At 47.5% G+C, this 18789-nt stretch overlaps 1 protein-coding gene across 5 annotated transcripts in view; it reads right to left on the bottom strand.

Annotated features, from left to right (window-relative positions):
- LOC138567511 (uncharacterized) overlaps positions 1-15467 on the bottom strand; it is a 530120-nt gene extending 514653 nt beyond the window's left edge. For all 5 annotated transcript variants that reach the window (XM_069645777.1, XM_069645778.1, XM_069645779.1 and 2 more), the window contains exon 1: positions 15264-15467. In XM_069645777.1, coding sequence (XP_069501878.1) covers positions 15264-15350 — 87 coding nt within the window. In that variant the 5' untranslated portion in view covers positions 15351-15467. The remainder of the gene's footprint in view (positions 1-15263) is intronic.
- Positions 15468-18789: the final 3322 nt, after the last annotated feature.

Genomic DNA, 18789 nt, shown 5'->3' with positions numbered 1-18789 from the left:
TCAACACAACTTCTTCTTGAGAAACAAAACACTTTCAAAATTCTTCTGTATCAACAGCAATGTTTTGTCAGGATGAATCTACAATAATTAATGAAACTCTTTAGTGATGTTGACACTTCTTCTACTTCTAAAGAAACAATTTCACAATTCTTTTATATCCAAAGCAAAGTTTTGTCAGATTGATTCCACAACAATTTATGAAACACTTTAGTGGCTTTGGCACTTCTTATTCTTCATATACCCTTCAACCCCAGTGCAGTACTTCAAAGACTTCCTCCTAGTCCACTAATCCGCCAGGACTACACTAAAAGGTCCCTATCCTGGTATACTCGCCTGCCAGGACATAAGCACCTAACACTAGTACAAGTACTCTGTGGTGAGGTCTACTTCAAATCTTTAGAAAAGTCTAACTTTCAATAACATCGACATTCACTACTTCTTTTAGGAAAACATGTTACGCATTGGTGCTGTTTGTTCCACTCTTGTTCTTGCCACAGGCCATGTAGGTTATTCACCTCTCATACTCCATTTCAGGAGGGCTTCTCTCCTGCCACTTCTGTTTTTCCACTTTCACATCAATAAACTGCTGACAATGTATCTTGGTGTTGTTGTTTCATCGTCAGTCGTCCCTCCACCAAGTTCTTCAGTAGGTCTTGCATGACTGCTGTGGCGGGTTCGGTCATTCTGTGACTCTGGGTCCTCTTCTGTTCCTTGAGCTGCTCAAAAGGAGGCCTTTAACACTTCATCGAGGTTGCTGACTCTGCACTACTGGAAGGTGGAAGTGCCGGGGGTTGCTTGGAGTCAGCTCCCACTGGCTTGGGCTTTCTCTGGTCCTCTTGAGCATTCCCATGGCTCTGTAGCATTATTGTTAGGGGTGGTCACTTCCACTTCCTTACAACATAACGATATATACAAATTAAAAATCGCAATATCTGTGACATCTAATAAAAATACAGAAAAGACTGGCAACCGATAAACATAAGGGAAACAGCCTAGTTCTAACAGGCAGATAAAGCAAAGTATTTTCAAGGAGAAAATGCCACAGCCATTGCATTCACTGTTTAATCCTGTTACTTGACTTCCAGTTTTAAAAATGAATCTCTGTCCCAGAACTAGGAATGCATTCTTGATGATTAGCTAAGAGCATATTCTTTGACAAAGCGGGTTTGATGTTTTGTTTGCAGTCTATATACCTGTCATTCTCCTCATCAATAAGCCGGGATCCAGAGATCCTGTTTTGCTGACGATGGAAATTATTGTTTTTTGATGTTCGCAGCTTCATGCCCCTAAAAGGGCAATAGAAAAGGGAAACAGGCTGGGGAAGGAGAGCCCAAGGATAGGATTTCTATTTTAGCAACACTTAGACACTTTTTGTTCTCAAACATCGAGGCCTGGAAACGAGAAAGGCAAGTTGTTATCTGGCAGGGAGATGCGGAGGGGTTGCTAGCCAACCTGAATGCGATTTGGGGGTTATCAACATTGGACTAAAAAGAGAAGGAGAAGGTGGTGATAAGAGCTGCTATAGGAGCTAGTTATGTGTTGGAGAGCCAGGGTAGGAGGATGAAGACTTGGGGAATCCTGCATTTAGAGATCGCAGGGTGAGACCTAAGCTGGACTTCTCTGACTAGGTGAAAAGGTGAGATCAACCTGAGGGCACAGCCTTTAATGCCAAAAATGTTGTATGGGTGGTCAAGAAGAGTGTAATAGTTGATAGTATCAAAGTCAGAAAATAGGCCAAGCATGATGGGGATGGGAGGGCCGTTATTATCAAGTGACTGCAGGTGTTTGTCTCTTATGAAGAGGAGGGACACAACCTTTCGAAGAACTGAAACCAGATAGATGGTTGTGCAGAAGGTCATTGTTTTCAGTAAAGGCTAGAAGCTGTGTGATAGCCATCTTCTCAGATTTTTCCTGGTAAAATGAATGATGGCAATGGGAAGGTAGTTGGTTAGGACTACTGGATCATCAGGGGTCTTTTTGTGCAGCGGTAGGATAAAGGTTTTCTTTAGCTAATTGTGTTCTACAATGAAGATGACAAACTGTGCAAGAAGTTGAAACACCTGTCCTCCCCAAGTAACTTTCCAAATACATATCACTTGTTCTACTATTTCTTATGACACCATTTCTATTTGCTAGTCTTGCCCTCACCTTGACGTTTTCCCTACCATAGAAATCACATAAGAAGTCTCTCTGTTCTCAATTCTCATCAATGGGTTGAAAAGAATGTACAGGAGTCTCTCCAAAATATGCATTGTTATAGTATTCCATTTATCCTAGATTCCCAATTTGAATGAATGCTATTGTACACAATTTGACCCATTATTGGGAAACAAGAGTTTCCCACTGTGTTCTTTCACTATAAATCGGAGAATTTTCTGATGGATAGATAACTAAATACTGTATCCCTTTGCTTGACCATCGTACGTCCCACTCTTCAATATACCTTTTGCTGGCATCTTTTATGTTTGATTGAATGAGTGGAATTTAAATAGCCTGAACTGACATGAAGAGTATCACATCGCTTACCAACACCTAGAGAGCAGAACACCGAATAAAAGCAGCATGATGATACATACATTTTTTAAATAAGACGGTCTTTAGTTGACTAGATGATCTAACCATCACAACTCATCCGGAAAGGAATTCCAAAGATGTACAAAGAACACCGAAGCACTTTCGTTTTCTTAAAACGAGGTGAAATAATCAGACATTTGTCAATTGAAGAAGTGAAGACTTCTGCTCAGGTATACCATTTGCTCCTGTAGTTGAGGTACCAGGGTGCTTGTCCAAATAATGCCTTACGCACAAACATGATTGAAAAATATGGGGCCCTCTCAGGAACCTGTGCATTTTTTTGAAGTACCCGAGAAATATGAAATCTTATAGGAGTCAAAGACACAATCCTAGCAGTAGTTTTCTGAAGTACATGTAGCTGGCATATCAAGGTGTTACTTATTCTGTGCAATAGTCCAGCATAGTCCCAATTCTCCTTGGCTTTCAAAGGTCAGTCGCTAAAAATATAATGACAGGAATTCAGTTTCAAACTGATTTAACCTGAGAAATGCCAACACTCTGTTCCCTTACACATAACACATTCTTCATATAGGCTGAATATCTAAACAAGGGGCCTCATTACGACCCTGGCGGTAATCGCCCGTCATTACCGCCATGGCGTAATGAGCGTTTACGCCGTGGGACGATGGCGTAAAGAGCGCCACATCACGACCCATCGCGCACGAGCATTACGCCATGGCGGTAATGCAATTAACGCCATGGCGGAAAAGGCCCCTACCGCCATCGCTAAGCGAGCAAGGTGCCCTTCCGCCAGCGTAAGTAGCGGCCACCGTACTTTACGACCACCGTAATTTACGACCACCGTAATTTACGGCCACCGTAATTAGCGGCGGCCGTAAAAGGCCAAACCGGAAATAGCGTCATCGCGCCGGAACGGGAAGCAGCCCGTCGGCCATCTTTAAAAACACAATCCATCGCCATCCTACCAAACAACACCAGACCCAACCCTGACACCTGTCCCAACCAAACACCCACCCATCCAAGTACCCGAAAATGCCAAAATCTGTGAAAAAGGCATGTGACCGCCAGCGCCAGGAGCGATTCAGCCGGGAGGAACTCTGCATGCTAGCGGAGACCCTGCAGGACAACGCAGGTGTTGTATTCTCCCCTGAAATGACCAGGACAGCAATCGGGAAGAAGAAGGCCATCTGGGCCCTGGTGGCTGAGCGCGTCAGCGCGGTGGGGACCGTACCCCGCACCCCTCAGCAGTGCCGGAAGCGCTGGGATGACCTGCGCATACGGGTCAGAGCCGTCATCTCGGCAAACCGCAACCTTGCCCAGGCAACCGGTGGAGGGTCGGAATCCCCCCTGAAACTCCAACCGTGGGAGGAGATCTGTGCTACCACCATCGGCATGGAATCCATCGAAGGCGTTGGAGGGATGGAAAGGGGAGCCCCGACATCAGGTGATGAAAGTAGGTGCCTCATACAAGACATGCCATAGTCACAGCAGTCCAATCATGTGTAGCACAAGGTTGCCCTAGAGTGTAAATGCAACACAAATCAATACTGCCCATAGCCACATGCGAGCACCACCCTGCATACACTGCTGGCACCCGCATACCTGCATCCACATACCACACCAAAAGGAGACAACCTGCATGGCACTGCCTGAAATCTGCCTCATCCACTGGCCAAAATAATGTCAACCATTGTCATTCAGAAGTCCGTAGACCCATCAATAACGCCCTCCCACCTTTGCTCCACCACAGGCACAGAATCACACCCAGAGGACCAGGACACCCCTGCGCCGAAGAGAGCGAAGTCCAACGACAACCTCCCTGCACCCTCAACCTCAGCTGCAGTGAGGCAGACCCCACGACAATCAGGTCCCACTGCAGGCATACCGGAGGTCCCACCGGCAAGCACCCCTGTTGTCAGCAGGCCAGCAGCAGCTGCTCCACCTCCACCGACATTGCCTGCCACAGAAGGCAGGGGGTCAGCAGCCAGCAGCAACATCGGGGAGACAGCTGCAACAGCTGCATGTTCTGACTCGGACATGGAGCAGGAGGTCAGAAGCCCCACTGACCAACTACATTCCCCCTGTTTCTCAGACGCCAGCCCCCATGAGGGCGACACACAGGGGCACACTGAGGCAGAGGAGTGGCCTTCCACCCCATGCCCTGTCCACACTCCACAGGAGGGGACCAGCCCCTCCATCACTCCACCTGCACTGGCCATGGGCCAGCACGGCCAGCCGTCCCTCGAGGACATCACTCAGCGGCAGCATCAACTGTCCGCAATGCTGGATGAGCATGCCGCGGAATGTGTGGGGGCTAGGTTCAGCATTGAACAGGCCACGGAGACACTAAGGGCGGAAGTGGCGCGGAGCACTGCCACCCTGAGGGATGCCATGCAGGCCATGTCCAGGGACATCTGTGCCGAACTTGCGGGCTTGCGTCGTGCGGTCACTGACCTCACCCACACACGACAGGAGCTGCATGCACATGGGCAGCCAGGGACATCCTCCACTGCCAGTTCTGCGCAGAGCAGCCCCGTGCGCCGTTCTGGACGCAACCTGCGCTCCACAGCCAGGGGTGCCCCGGGTGCCGGGAGAGGGGGCTTGTGACGGCCTGTGGACACGGCCACAGGCATCTGTTGACAGCTACATGGGGTGTGGGAGGTGGGAGGGGGTGTGTTGGGGTGTGCAGGGGGGAGGTGGGAGGTGGGAGGGGGTGTGTTGGGGTGTGCAGGGGGGAGGTGGGAGGTGGGAGGGGGTGTGTTGGGGTGTGCAGGGGGGAGGTGGGAGGTGGGAGGGGGTGTGTTGGGGTGTGCAGGGGGGAGGTGGGAGGGGGTGTGACACGACAGTTCATAGTTCCAATACACTTTTTTGTCTCAAAAAAAGAAATGTGTGGACATTTTCATTGCGTATGTGTGCTTTATTGGTGTACAGTCCACAGCGTGCATGTCCCAGAGACACGCAGTGCCCCAAGTGCAGTCTCCATGCCATTAACACCAGCCGTGTGTGCTAGAAGCAGTGGTCGATGATACTTTGGCGCATGGCACGCCCCTCCTGTGCATCGCCTCCTCCATGTGGTGGCGCCCCATCTGCACCCTCCTCATCCTCATCGTCAGGTGGTTGCAGTTCTGCGTCAGGGGGCAGGGGCACATTCCGTCTGACGCACATATTGTGCAGCATGACACATGCCATGACGATCTTTGCCACCTTCTCATGGCCATACAGGAGTGCCCCACCAGACCTGCTGAGGCTTCGGAACCGTGCCTTCAGGAGGCCAAATGTCTGCTCTATGACCACACGAGTACGTGTATGTGCACGGTTGAAGTCCTCCTCGTGCTGGTTCTGCGGGTTGCGGACTGGCGTGAGGAGCCACCTCTTCAGGGGATAGGCTGCATCACCTGTATGTAGGCGAGAATGTATGTGTCAGTCATGTTGTCTGATCAGGAACATGATGTTCCACCATGGCTGGCATGGAACTGTTACCTTGGCTCACTTCTACATGCACTAATTGATTCACACTATGCAACCAGTATATGCTCATTGCTGCCATGGCCTGTTTTGCATGCCATCACCCTATGTATGCAGAGGGGTTTTGTGCATTGTGGGTGCCCTTCCTCTGTATCCGTTCTCTGTGTTACTCACAGCCAGGTGGAGTATGCATCTTCCCCCCCCCCCTTTCTGCCAGGTGGAGTATGCATCTCCCCCCCCCTTTCTGCCAGGTGGAGTATGCATCTCCCCCCCCCCCCTTTCTGCCAGGTGGAGTATGCATCTCCCCCCCCCTTTCTGCCAGGTGGAGTATGCATCTCCCCCCCCCCCTTTCTGCCAGGTGGAGTATGCACTGGTACGTCATTCCCATGCCCACTTCCATGACATTGCACTCACCGAGTAGCCAGGATCTTGGGCCTGCATGTCGCTCCATGTAGCGTGGTATTGTGGAGTTCCTCAGGACCATTGAATCATGGGTTGATCCGGGGAATCGGGCACAACAATGTGTGATGATCTTGTTGGAGTCACAGACCATTTGCACGTTGATGGAGTGGAACTGTTTCCGGTTGCGGTACGGTACCTCCATGGCACGTGGAACCACCAATTCCACATGGGTGCAGTCGATGGCACCAATGCAACCGGGTATGCTGGCTAGTGCATGGAAACCCACTTTGGTGTTTGCAATCTCCTGGGCAGTCCGTGGTAATGAGATGTGGTCGTCTGTGTGCTTGAGGAGGGCATCGAGCACTTGGATGAGTGTTCGTGAGAATAATGGTTGTGAAATGCCATGCAGGTGCCCCACTGTGTGCTGGTAGGTGCCTGTGGCAAGGAAGTGGAGTACAGCCACTACCTTCAGTAGGGGGGGGATGGCGGTTGGACTTTCTATCATGCTGACGATGTCGTCGTGTGTCATGTCTACGATGGCGGTGATGGTGTCCCGGTCCAAACGGTACAGGGTGTGGATCTGCTCAGCAGTGAGGTTGTTTGGATTGGCTCTGATGCGTGGGATTGGGGGCTGCCTGCGTGGTGGCACTGGCTGTGCTGGTGGGGCTTGCTGGGCCTGCCTTGCCCTCCTTCTCCTCCTGCGTCTCCTCTGTGCTGCCTGTTGTTGTTGTTGTTGCTGTTGTAGTAGCACATGCATTGCTATCAGGTCCTCCAGCCCCAACATTGCTAGTCGTATTGCCATCATTGTGGAGTGTGACTGGGTGTGGGTAGGGGTGGGGTGTGCTCTTTTTGTACTCCCCTGAGTCTGTATTGCCTTCACCTGTGCTGTTTCTGTGCACCTGTGGCAGCTGCATTCACTTGAATTGGCCCTTTACGGTTGGTTCGCGATGGCGTTATTTGCACCATGGCGGTAAGGTACTTAGCGGCCTCGGTGATGGCGTTAGGTGCATGTCCGCTTGGGTCGGCATTTGCGTACCTTTCCGCCATGGCGCTAAGTACGGTGTGGCCGGTCGCGTGCGCGCACCCTTAGCGCAGTTAGCGGCAGCGTTAACTACGATGCCGCTATTGGCATCGTAGTTTACGGTCAGGAGTCATGATCGGACCTGGCGGAAAACGATGGCGGTAACCATTTACCGCCATCGTTTTTCACTTACCGCCAGGGTCCTAATGAGGCCCAAGGAGTCTTAAGGTAGGATAAAAGTAGCAAAATATTGACTACAAAAGGTAGGGCCATAGAATTTCCCACAAGAGCAGTCATCCCAATAAAATCATTAAACAATTGCAACTGCCAACAATGCAATAGAGAAATTCAACAAAAGTGGAAAGAACTGGCATCATGTTTGATGCACATCTCAACCTCAAAAATGTCCGACATAAGATATGCCAGTAGATGGTGGGTGCCCAAAATACTTTACTTTGTATAGTGATGATACCTTTCTTTGGAAAGCCTATCTCCTGCTTTGTAAAAAGAAAAAAAAAAACTATTCCTACTCAACAGTGACAAAGGCCTTCTCAGAGCCAACACTAATTAGTGCTCCAAATCTCCAGTTTGTCGGCAATCTGAAACAGGTTCTGAAAATGTCTACAATTGTCAAAATCAAAAGAAGCTTTTCATAATTCCTGTCTGATTTGGACCAATGCTGTTCCCACTTGTCTTCTACATCTGTAAGGCATATACGTTAGTGGGGATTTGAGAAACCACACTGATTACAGAGCCAGGTACAAAGGGGATCCCAAAAGTTGAAAATCCTATTTAAATTTTGATAGCGAGTTTTTATTCTCTTATACAGTAAAAACCACTGGACGAATTTTCACCAAAGTTGTCTGGTCCAACTTCCCACACACCGAGGTGAAACACATAAGGCTAAATTGTCTGTGGGTCCAGAAAAGAAGGATTTTGATTGGCTGCTAAAAATGTTTAAACATTTAAGTGGCAAGTTTCCTATGGCACTGCCGTGCCCATTTGAATCAAGAAGGAAATACTATCTTTTTCTTGGTTACTATCTCGTGATACAGGCACCAACCAATCATTCATATCAACCTTGATCAAGTTACACCCTAAACAAGAGATGAGATATTCTTGAGGCCTTGAAAAAGACTCTGTGGGACGGGGGGTCGAAACACATGCTAGCTGTTGTTTATACAATTCCTGTAAAGGAAGGTCTTTACCAAAGTTGTTCATTAATCATCTTGATACAGTATTGGAGTACATTATTTGTCTGTCTATACTCAATATCATTGACTGACTGAGCATGACAATGACAGTGCCATAGAAAACTTGCCACTTATGTTTTTAAATATTAGGTGACGACAGGGCACCACCTTCCCCCACCTAGGCACACGCAGCCGCGTCAGCATCTAAAATAAATATTGCACTCAGTATTTATATCCTACCTAGCACAGTTTGATATGAAGTTCTAGTGCCCTAGCTCAGTGAATTTCCTGCTGAAAATGTTGCCATCTTGAATCCGGCCCAAATTTGAAGAGGATATATTGCATCCTCCTCCAGTATGTACTGACCCTGGAGAAGGAAAGTGTATGGCCCTTCCGAGAAGAAAGAAAATAATTGACTCCCAAGGTGGGAGATGTATTGAAGCCAAGATCTTGGTTTACAAGACCTCAATCGTACCCACTACGTTGTATGCCCTAGAGGTCTTCCAATGGAAATGGATGGTTTCTCTAGGTAAACTGGAGGGAAAGATCCTCTGGTCGCTGCTGAACCTACCATCAGGCACCCCTATACAGGCGATGACACTTGAACTCGGCATTCCCTCTTTCTTCACAATGTGGTCACTGGCCTCCTGTAACTTCTGGGCCAGGATACAATTCCACCTGGGAGGGCAGGACTCCCTATTGGCACGCATGTCCCAACACGCTGTCAGAGTGAATGGTTCATCAACCTGGATTTAAGGGTCAGGTGATACCTGGAGGCCATTGGAGTAACCCCATTGCCGGATTCCTGGCTGGGATATAACCTTGCCAAGATACCAGCTAAAGTGAGGGCCTATGATGCGGATCAGGCCCTACTCCATCTTAGTCTGCTAAGGAAATTTGGGGTTTACTCTTAACAGTCGTTTGTGCTGGGTGCCCCTAAATCTTATTTAATAAAAGGGTGCCACCCGGCCTTGACCAGGTTTATTCTCTCGAAAAGGCTGCAGACAATCCCAGTATTTGGAAATACAGGGGCCTGAGTTGGGATTTTATATGAAGATAGACTATGCAGAATATGTGGAAAAGAAATTGAAACTGCTCAACACATCTTGACACAATGCAAGGCCCTAGAAAGTCTTTATAGTCGGGCTTATGTTAAATTTCTAACCCCTTCTTCTAATCAATTTTGGAGTGGTCTGTTCGGGCGGAATCCCTGGTTGTCTAACCGGCGGCCTTGCATGTATGGGAAATAGTGGCCAGCAAACTTATGTTAATATAGCTCCTGCTGGAAAGAGCAGCCATGAAAATACTAAAAGGCACTTTATCTGTAAGGTGTGAGCATAATTTTGCGCACCAAGCAGTCTATTTTGAAGTGTAATTTTATATGTCTTATTTATTGTGTATAGTGTGAAAAGGTCGCAGTGTAACCAAATGCACTCTAAACAAATAAAAACATAAAAATACAAAAAAGAAGAAATAAACTGCCATATGGTCCAGGTATCCTGTAAGTAGGTCTCGAAATACGGAACTGGAACAGACCATCAGACAGCTGTTGCATCTGTCCGTAGCATAGCGTGGTGAAGAGCTTCCCCCAGATGTTGGAATATGTACCTTAAAAGTAGAAATAAAAGCCATAATGTGGCTGCAGGACCTGCAAATCTCTATGCTGAAACTGCAGAACTGTGGTGTGGCTATGGACCTTTTTGGATGCCCTGCAAAATTTAGTATTGTTAGACCATAAGAAAATAGAATTTGGGAAGCGTGTACTTTAGCCCTTGGATGGAAATGCTTGACACTTTCCCAAAAACATATGGGCAACTTTCAAGCTGTCTAGCCAGGTTACCTCCGGCAGGGAGCAGGGGCAAAGTTACAGGGGTCTCCAAAAAACAAAATCTTGTTTCCAATAGAATGTTATGGTGGTCATATGGAGTAAGCTTCAAGGCACATGACCCATAGGGTCTATGGGATGGCGTGTTAGTGGGGGTAGAGGAAAATGTAACTGCCAAACCTGATGTGTTGATTGGTGTAGGTAGGCTGGAAGTATCAGAGTGCTGTGCACCAGAATCGTTCTATGTGATTTCTGGCATTAACATATGGGTGTATGTTTTTACAGAAGGAAGAACCCAAAATCTTTTAGCAGCTAGCGCTGCGATAACAGAAAAGCCGCTAGTATGAGAAGCCGTTGGGGAATGTAACATAGCTAAAGGAGTTATGGGCTATACAGTCAGCTTTAAGTGACTCAGTGGCATTAAAAGTGGTGGTGGGGGTGCTAGCAGGCGAACACTTAATACTTGAGCTATCCACTGAGGGCAAACTACGGGCACAGTAACCATGCATTGCCGTGACCACTGGCAATAAGTGAAGTCAACTAGACAAGGTCTGGGGCAAAACCCACCATCCACTGCACCAGCTGAGCATGTCCTGAGGCCATGCACACTAGATACTGTACGAGGCGTCTCCAGGGCATAGTGAATGGCCCTATATGCACTGTCTACTGGGCTTTGTCTGATGCCACACTGTTAGCATAGTAGCCTTTCCTACAGTTCCGATTGTGGGACTGGGCATGGTCCATGACCATGCTCAGTGATCACTGTGCCAGAGGCATGAGCTTCAGTCATTCTCATCACAGTGACACAACCTTCAGTTTCTGCTGTCTATAGCCACCAGGCTCTAGGAGGTAAGATCAGTGCATCGGCGGTATGAGCAGAGCCAATAGCCTGGGCATAGTGACTGCTTGCGACGTCCCGGTCTCAATGACAGATGGGTATGGGCACATGTTTATGCATTCTGGTATGTGTAGTCCTGCATTTGCAGTGTAAAACTTAGGCTGTGAATAACCGTGTGCAACGAGATGACAGCTGAAAGGACAGACTTGTTACATACAGAATGCTGTTTTTAAAGAGAAAAGAAGGATAAACATTCAGTGATCGAAACTGCTGGGAGTTGGGAGGTATTTAGTTCCTGCTTTGTAGCCTAGAAGAGCCTGATTAGCGTAACACCAACAGCTACCAAAGCTGTCAGAAAGTTCAGACTTTCCCACAGTCCCAAAACACGAAAGGTCTCTGTGCTCCATGGGGGCCTGCAAGTGTAATCACAGGTTTAGGGCACAATTCATGGAATTATCTGCGTGGAAGATAGTGTACTTGCGCGCGCAACAGCTCACATATCAGCCTTTGTCGATTCATGGAATCGAATTTGCTGGACTTTTCCTATTCTTGCGTGGAGTTTGTGCTGGCTCGGCACGTCTGCACGAGCCGTCGAGGGCCTTTGCGTGAGACTCCAAGCAGAGCGTGGATGTGGCTTGCGCAGAGGGCTAGTAAGGGGTTGGAACACCAAAAATGGGGAAGAACTTGTGAAAAAGTGGGTGTTCCGACAGACGATTCGATCGAGCAACATCTCGGCTGGGAAATGGCCACGCAAGTCCTTCATACGATCAGCCACCCAAAGGCAAGCATAAGTACAAATGCGCGTAGGATTTGCAGCACGCAGGTGGGCTTGCATGTCGGATTTCGGGGAGCGTGTACTCATCGGGATTCCGATGAAACTTAAGTAAGCAGCATAGCAGGGTGCAGGAACGTTTTACGGGGGTTCGCACGCAGGTTTCAAGAGTCATTGCCAAGTTACGATTTTGTATACGCATGTTGTCGGGGTGCCGGATACAGTTACGGGGGACCCAGCAAAGGGTTCCTGAGTCGCAGGCCTACTTACAGGGGAACCCACGCACTGTTTGAAGGGTGCATGTATTCATGCCCAGGGGAGCATGCAAATGTTGCTGTTCTGGCTGTTTATGCTTTGCATATGGGCGTGTCCGGGGCTTTCCGGCACGACTTGCGAATACGGTTACTTTGCGCTGTCATTTCCATGAATAAGCGGGGCGCTCATTTTTCTTTCTGCGCGCAGACTCGCGCAGTGTCGTTCTCGGTGCATGGCCTTTGCAGGATTTCTGCGCAGATTTCCATGAATCGGGTCCTTGGATTTCTGGCACGAGCCAGGTAATCTTGATGCATCACAGCTGATCCATCGATCAAGCTACAAAACCCTGTTTCTCACATGATCTTTGCCTACCTTGCAACAGGCATCTGTCCATGGGAAAACCAGCACTACGCCTGATTCTGTCCAGACTTTGCCTCTCCATCTGCTGAAATCTTTCCAATCGTGACCGTGGGCCTCATTATGACCCTGGCGTTGACGGTAGGAATGGTGCCGGTAAAGCACCGGCACCATTCATACCGTCCCGCCGCATTATGAGTTCTGCTCGCTGGTTCCTGACAGCCCGCCAGGTCTTACCTGGCGGGCTGTGCGGCACCCGCGAGCATAACTCGTAATTGCGCCGGTACCGTTATCAATGGTGCCGGTGCAGCCATGCTCCCAAACCCCATTCTGGCCTATGCGGCAGAATGGGGATCGGGAGCCCGGCAATACCACCACCCGTGAATGGGCAATTACCGGCCCATTCATCTCATAATGGGCCGGTTATTGCCCAATCGCGGGAGGCGGTGCCGGTAGCGAGCATGGCGGTAGCCGTGCCTGCTATACAGGCACGGCTACCGCCATGCTCGTAATGAGGCCCTGTGTCTCTACTTTGTCTTGGAAGTCCAGCTCTCATTGCTCCGTCCCTGGAGCTTCGTTCCCCAGAGAACCTGGCAACTTCATTGTCGGTAGGCCTCCCAGTGGTGTCACCTGCCAGACCATCTATCTTCGTAAGCCTGGAATCAGGGTGGCGGTTTAAGTGTGGTGTCCGATAAGCAGGGAGTTGGTGGCCTCTCCAGGAAACATGAAGTGGTTTTTACCCTACAGCAACTCCTGCCATGCTTCACCTTCACACCTTGTCTGGCGTACAGCAGAGGGAGACGCCAACACCTCTCTTGTCCCAGTTGGTCCCAGGCCACGTGCCTTAGGGCACATCTGGAAGACATTGGGCTTCATTAGGAGTGTTGCAGTAAGGCAACAACAGAGCCGTTAGTGCTACTGGCGCCATTGTTGCCATGCCGCAACATTCCAAGTCTGCTCGCAGGTGCCGCTCTTGACGCCTAGTCAGACCAGGCGTGCAGAGCGGCACCCGCAAGCAGACGAGGATGTTAGCAACGGTACCGTTATGAACGGTACCGCTCCAACCATCCTCCTCATTCCCATTGAGCCCTATGGTGGCTGAAATGGGAATGGGGATGTACCGGGACCGGGTCCCGCGAAAGGGAATTACTGGGCCCTCCAAGGTCGGAATGGCCCGGTAAGTCCCCTTTTGCGGGACCCGGACCCAGGTTTGGGGGTATCCATGCAAGGGCATGGCTACCTCCAAACTCGTAATGAGGCCCATTAAATCCATTGATTGCAGCTGCCGCGTCCCTCTTAGCCCCATCACAGGAACTATAAGACTGCCAGGAATATAAATGATTCTAATGGCAATTAGGCTGCATATATACATGTCCATAGGAAAAACAGGACAATGATTATCTGGATGCATACATATGGCCTAATGGCAGTCAAAGGTCTCAAGCATAATGGTTCATTTGTAGTAGGCAAAAGTTATACTTAAAAGTTATATTTTCATAAAGCAATCTACTAATTCCTTGTTTTCCGGAAACTCCTGCTCACTTGGTGATGTTGAAGCCCAGAAGCTGCTTTTAGCTCTTTCTCATCACATTATTTTTATCCATACAAAATGTATATGAAAGTCCAAAATGTGCGGCTACGAAAATGATATTTATCCAGGAAGCTTTTTAGTCAGAACACCCCAATTACCCCTGATGCAGGGAGAACATATACAATGTTCACTCCCGTTGGAATACAACATAAAGAATTTTGTAATACAATAAAACATAAATGAAAGGTCGAAAAATACAGCATGAACAAATAATATTTTAAAAACATGCAAACACGTGAACACTCCACGTTACAGATTGCAATCTTTAACTGGTCGTTTTTCTCGCTGACAAACATATTTCAACACTGGATTCCGCGCGCAAAAAAGTATATTAAATGCAAAATGCTATGTGCGTCTCCCTAATGTGCAATGTTGCCAGTATCTTTTAGAGGCTACGGTGACAGGCCATCTTCGGGATCACCAAATATGACCTCTAATCCCAACAGCTCGACAAGCTCTGCGGGTCTGAGCAAAGGCAGTTGTCGGTCTGACATGCAGCCCTTTTCTAAAAGATATTGGTGGATTAATTCGGCTGCAAAAATCTGTATGAAACAAGCAGGTCACGTGTTCATATATAAAGTGGCAGCACTAACTGAGCTAACAGTGAACTCTGATAGGTTCAGCCATAAGAAGTTGCCCGTTTGTCCTTAAAATGAATACACAAAATACCGAGTTTCCATACTAACGTTAAAGAAAAGTCATACTATTAAAGACAAGGAGATGAAGTATTATTTGCAACCAGGACTTGGGGGGGGGGGGGAAACAATATATTTTCATTAAATACTGATATAAAAATAGAACCTCTGTGACTGTATAGGAGCGCCTCAGCCTGGACAGGTGAGGTGATGGCACTCGGCATTAATAAGAAATAGGGACCCTTCCATGATTTTAAGTAGCATTTATTTAACATCAAAAGTTCTCCCAGAATGGCCCTGAATTCAATATACAAGACTCTAACACCGGAATAACAGGTATGCAGGAAATGCCCCAAGCACGCAGACACACTTACCTCATCTGCCACCTGAGGGGACATGGCACCGCTTGTCGAACAGCAGTTATTGCGTAAAGGTGCAGACTCTGCACAATAACCAGCCATAAAGGAGCTGACAGAAACACTATCGGAAAACCCCCAAATCCCACCCGTTTTTTTTTTTAACACCTAACCCCACCCTGTCAAAAACCCTGCGTTATTACTGTACTGTGCCCAATCTACAGGAGATCCCAAAACACAAGACACTAGTTACCGACACGTGCGCAGACGTGACAGCGCGTGAAACGGCATGCGCGTAATCGAGACGCGACGTCCTCTGGCATCTTAGCTGACAGGAGCGTGCGCAGGAGCGGCCACACTGACGACGCGAGCCTAGTGTACGGTGTTGGTACAGTGCAGGCGCGAAAAATAGAACGTCGGTTACTCCTCCCCTCAGAGATAGCAAGAACAGCTCGTGCGCAGCAGCTGTACACGGATCACAACCATTGATGTATATATATATAAGCTCGGATGAACATGAAATTAGTAGTTACATAAAAATCACGGTACGTGCTATCCACAACTAAGGTGAATGAGAAAAGCATTAACCGCAGGGCAGAAACCACCGTTTAATGTTAGTGGAGCGCGGGCATGTAGGCAATGGAGTCACTAGAAATCAGTATTAGTTGGGGGCAGAAGGGGCACAAATACAACAAGGTGGGGGCGGTGGCACATCTAATAAATGTCAAAAGACCAAACTGTTTTAAGTAACCTGTATTTTACCAAGCTGGTTAAGTAACGTGACATGAAGTATGTTCAGAGTAGGTTTAACGCAATAAAAGTTGTGCATCAAGGTAATATACATCCTAAAAAGTTAACTCATGTTCAACAGTTGCAAAAATGCTATCTCAATCAGCACGAGACAGTAATCGTGTATCTCAAGCAGGCACTACTCCCAGCAAAGCTTCAAATAATGTGTAGTTGTGTGGTGGGTGGTATTTTGCAGTAGAGACCTCGCTTCCAGCTAAGCTTTAAATAATAGCCAGTTAAAAAGAGTCATTTTAACAGAAGAGATATCACTCATACCTCAGTTTCAAATGTTAGTCTGTTTAACAGGTGACATATCACATAAAGCCGCCAAGTACAAGGGGACAGGAGACAACTGCTTCCTTGGTTGATTAGCAATGGTTGCAGGAATCTCGCGTTCCCGTGTTGAATTGTTTACAGTTTCTGGTTGTACACCGCAGTGGTGGCTGGTGAATTATTTAATTGGAGGGGTGTAAATATTTCCCCAAAATATGCCAGTGTGATGGAGAGTAGGGAGGGAGCCCAAACTGATCAAGAGGTGTTGTAGGGCTTCTCCTCTCTATCCCTTCCCCATCACCTATGAGACATTTTTTAAAATAATGGCTTAAAATGGTGCATTTTACAGCACACTGAAAAACTGGATAAAATGCCAGTTTAGAATTGGTTTTGTAGGGTAACTCATGGAAAAATCCAATAGAGGCAAATCACCAATAGTGCAGAGAAGCATTTCTCCAACATAGTGGGCTTCATTACGATTCCGGCGGTAACCTTGCTGGTGCTACCACAGGTTGCCGGCAGACTCATAATAATTTACTGGCGCCTGACTTCCCGGTGCCACCGGCTCATTACGAGTCCGATGGCCCAGGAAGTCAGGTGCTGGTAAATTGTAAGTCCCCATTCCGATAGAGTACCATAGGACTTTATGGGAGTTTGTTTGTTTTGTTTGTTTATTTGTAAAGCGCTCCAAACCCGGAAGTATCTGGGTGCATAAGACATTGCATAAAAATACTTTTTATATTACGATACATAAGTTCCAAGATACAAGCACATGCAGAATTACAGGTACGCATGCATGAAGAAATACACAATTAGAGTCAAAGAATATACAATGAAAAAAACAGAACTATACAGAATGCAAGTAGACCTTTGAGAGTGGTTAACAATCCCTAGCTAGGAGAATGCGGAAAACCTGTTTTAAGGCTAAAGGTATGGAATTCCAGAGCCGTGCTGCCATGCTGGGAAAGCTACTTCCTCCTGCCTTTTTGAGGTTATAGCTAGGGACTTTGAGGCAGTGTTAGTAGATACTCCAAGTTGGTCGTGTAGATACGTTTTTTGTGAATTTATCCACCAAGTACTTAGGTGCTGCATTGGCTAGGCATTTGTGGGTAAGGCTTAAGGCTTTAAGTTGAATTCTGTCATTGACTACTAGCCACTTGGTGTTACGCCTAGTCATTGAGATACGTTGTGGTCTTGTGATACTTAATCCAGTTCTTAAGGCATTATTATGCAAGATTTGTAATTTGTTAATGTTTTGCTTACTGGAGCCAAGATATAGAGCATTACAATTATCTAGTTTTGAAAGAACTAGCGCTCTAGCCAGTGTATTGCAGCTGGCTGTGGAAAGGAACGGTTTGCAAGCTTGGATGAGCTTGCAAGTGTATGCTGTCGCCGGAGCAGTAGCATTAACTTGCCTTTGTAGATTAAGAGCTGAGTCAAGATGGAAACCCAACGTTTTTACATCTTTAGCGATTTTAATGTCTATACCATCAATGTTAAAGGATTGGAACTGGTTACTTAGTTTGTTAAGTTTGGGTGTGGCACCGATGAGCAGGAGCTCAGTCTTTTCATCGTTCAGGCAGAGGCTGTGTGAGGCAATCCAGGACTGAATGAAGAGAAAGATTTTGTTCAGCAGGGCAAAGTCCGCATCATAGTCACCAGAAATAGGAATGAGGGTCTGGGTGTCATCTGCGTAATTCGTGTAGGTGAGATCCAAATTATCTCGATCATCAAATAAAGGCTTTGCGAAGATGTTGTACATCGTAGGCGATACTCATGAGCCTTGCGGAACTCCACAAGTTATTGGAGTTGGCTCTGCTGCTGCAGTGGCAGAGAATACTCTAATTGAACAGCTGTCAAGAAAGGATTGGATCCAGGCTGTCGCCTCCGGAGAGAAATGTGCTGCTGTAGAAAGATGCTTACATAGCACTTTATGGTCCACTAAATCGAATGCGGCAGAGAGGTCTAGTAAGAGGAGGAGGGCCAGTTTTCCTTCATCTTTGAAGTCAGCTATTTGGTTCTTTAGATCCACTAGGGCCGTTTCCGTGCCATGTTTAGGTCTGAAACCAGCTCGGCGCAGCCCCAAAAGATAATGAGTTTCAAGGTAGGTCTGAATATGGAGATACGCAGCTTTATCAATGACCTTTATCAGAAATGGGACTGTGGTTATAGGTCTGTAATTAGTTGGGATATTAGGGTCTAAGGTAGGTTTCTTTAATAGTGGGAGGACCCAGGCGTCCTTGAGGTTGTTGGGGACAGAGCAAGAGTCGAATGAGGTATTGATTAAGGTTGCAATAAAAGGGGCTAAGACCCCGGCCGCTTCTTTGATAATAGAGGGCAGGCCCGTGTCTCCCTGGCATCTGGAAGGTTTGAGGGAGGTTATGATCTTTTCCACCTCTCCAGTAGAAACCGAGGGGAATTTGAAACAAATTAATGGTTTGGTAAGGTCTTGCGACGGTTCAAGATGTTGAGTTTTTTGGCT

The sequence above is a fragment of the Ambystoma mexicanum genome, chromosome 2p (genome assembly GCF_040938575.1).
Source record: "Ambystoma mexicanum isolate Mex_15411 chromosome 2p, UKY_AmexF1_1, whole genome shotgun sequence".
NCBI classification, from domain to species: Eukaryota; Metazoa; Chordata; class Amphibia; order Caudata; family Ambystomatidae; genus Ambystoma; species Ambystoma mexicanum.
This window is presented reverse-complemented; position numbering and strand designations above follow the sequence as displayed.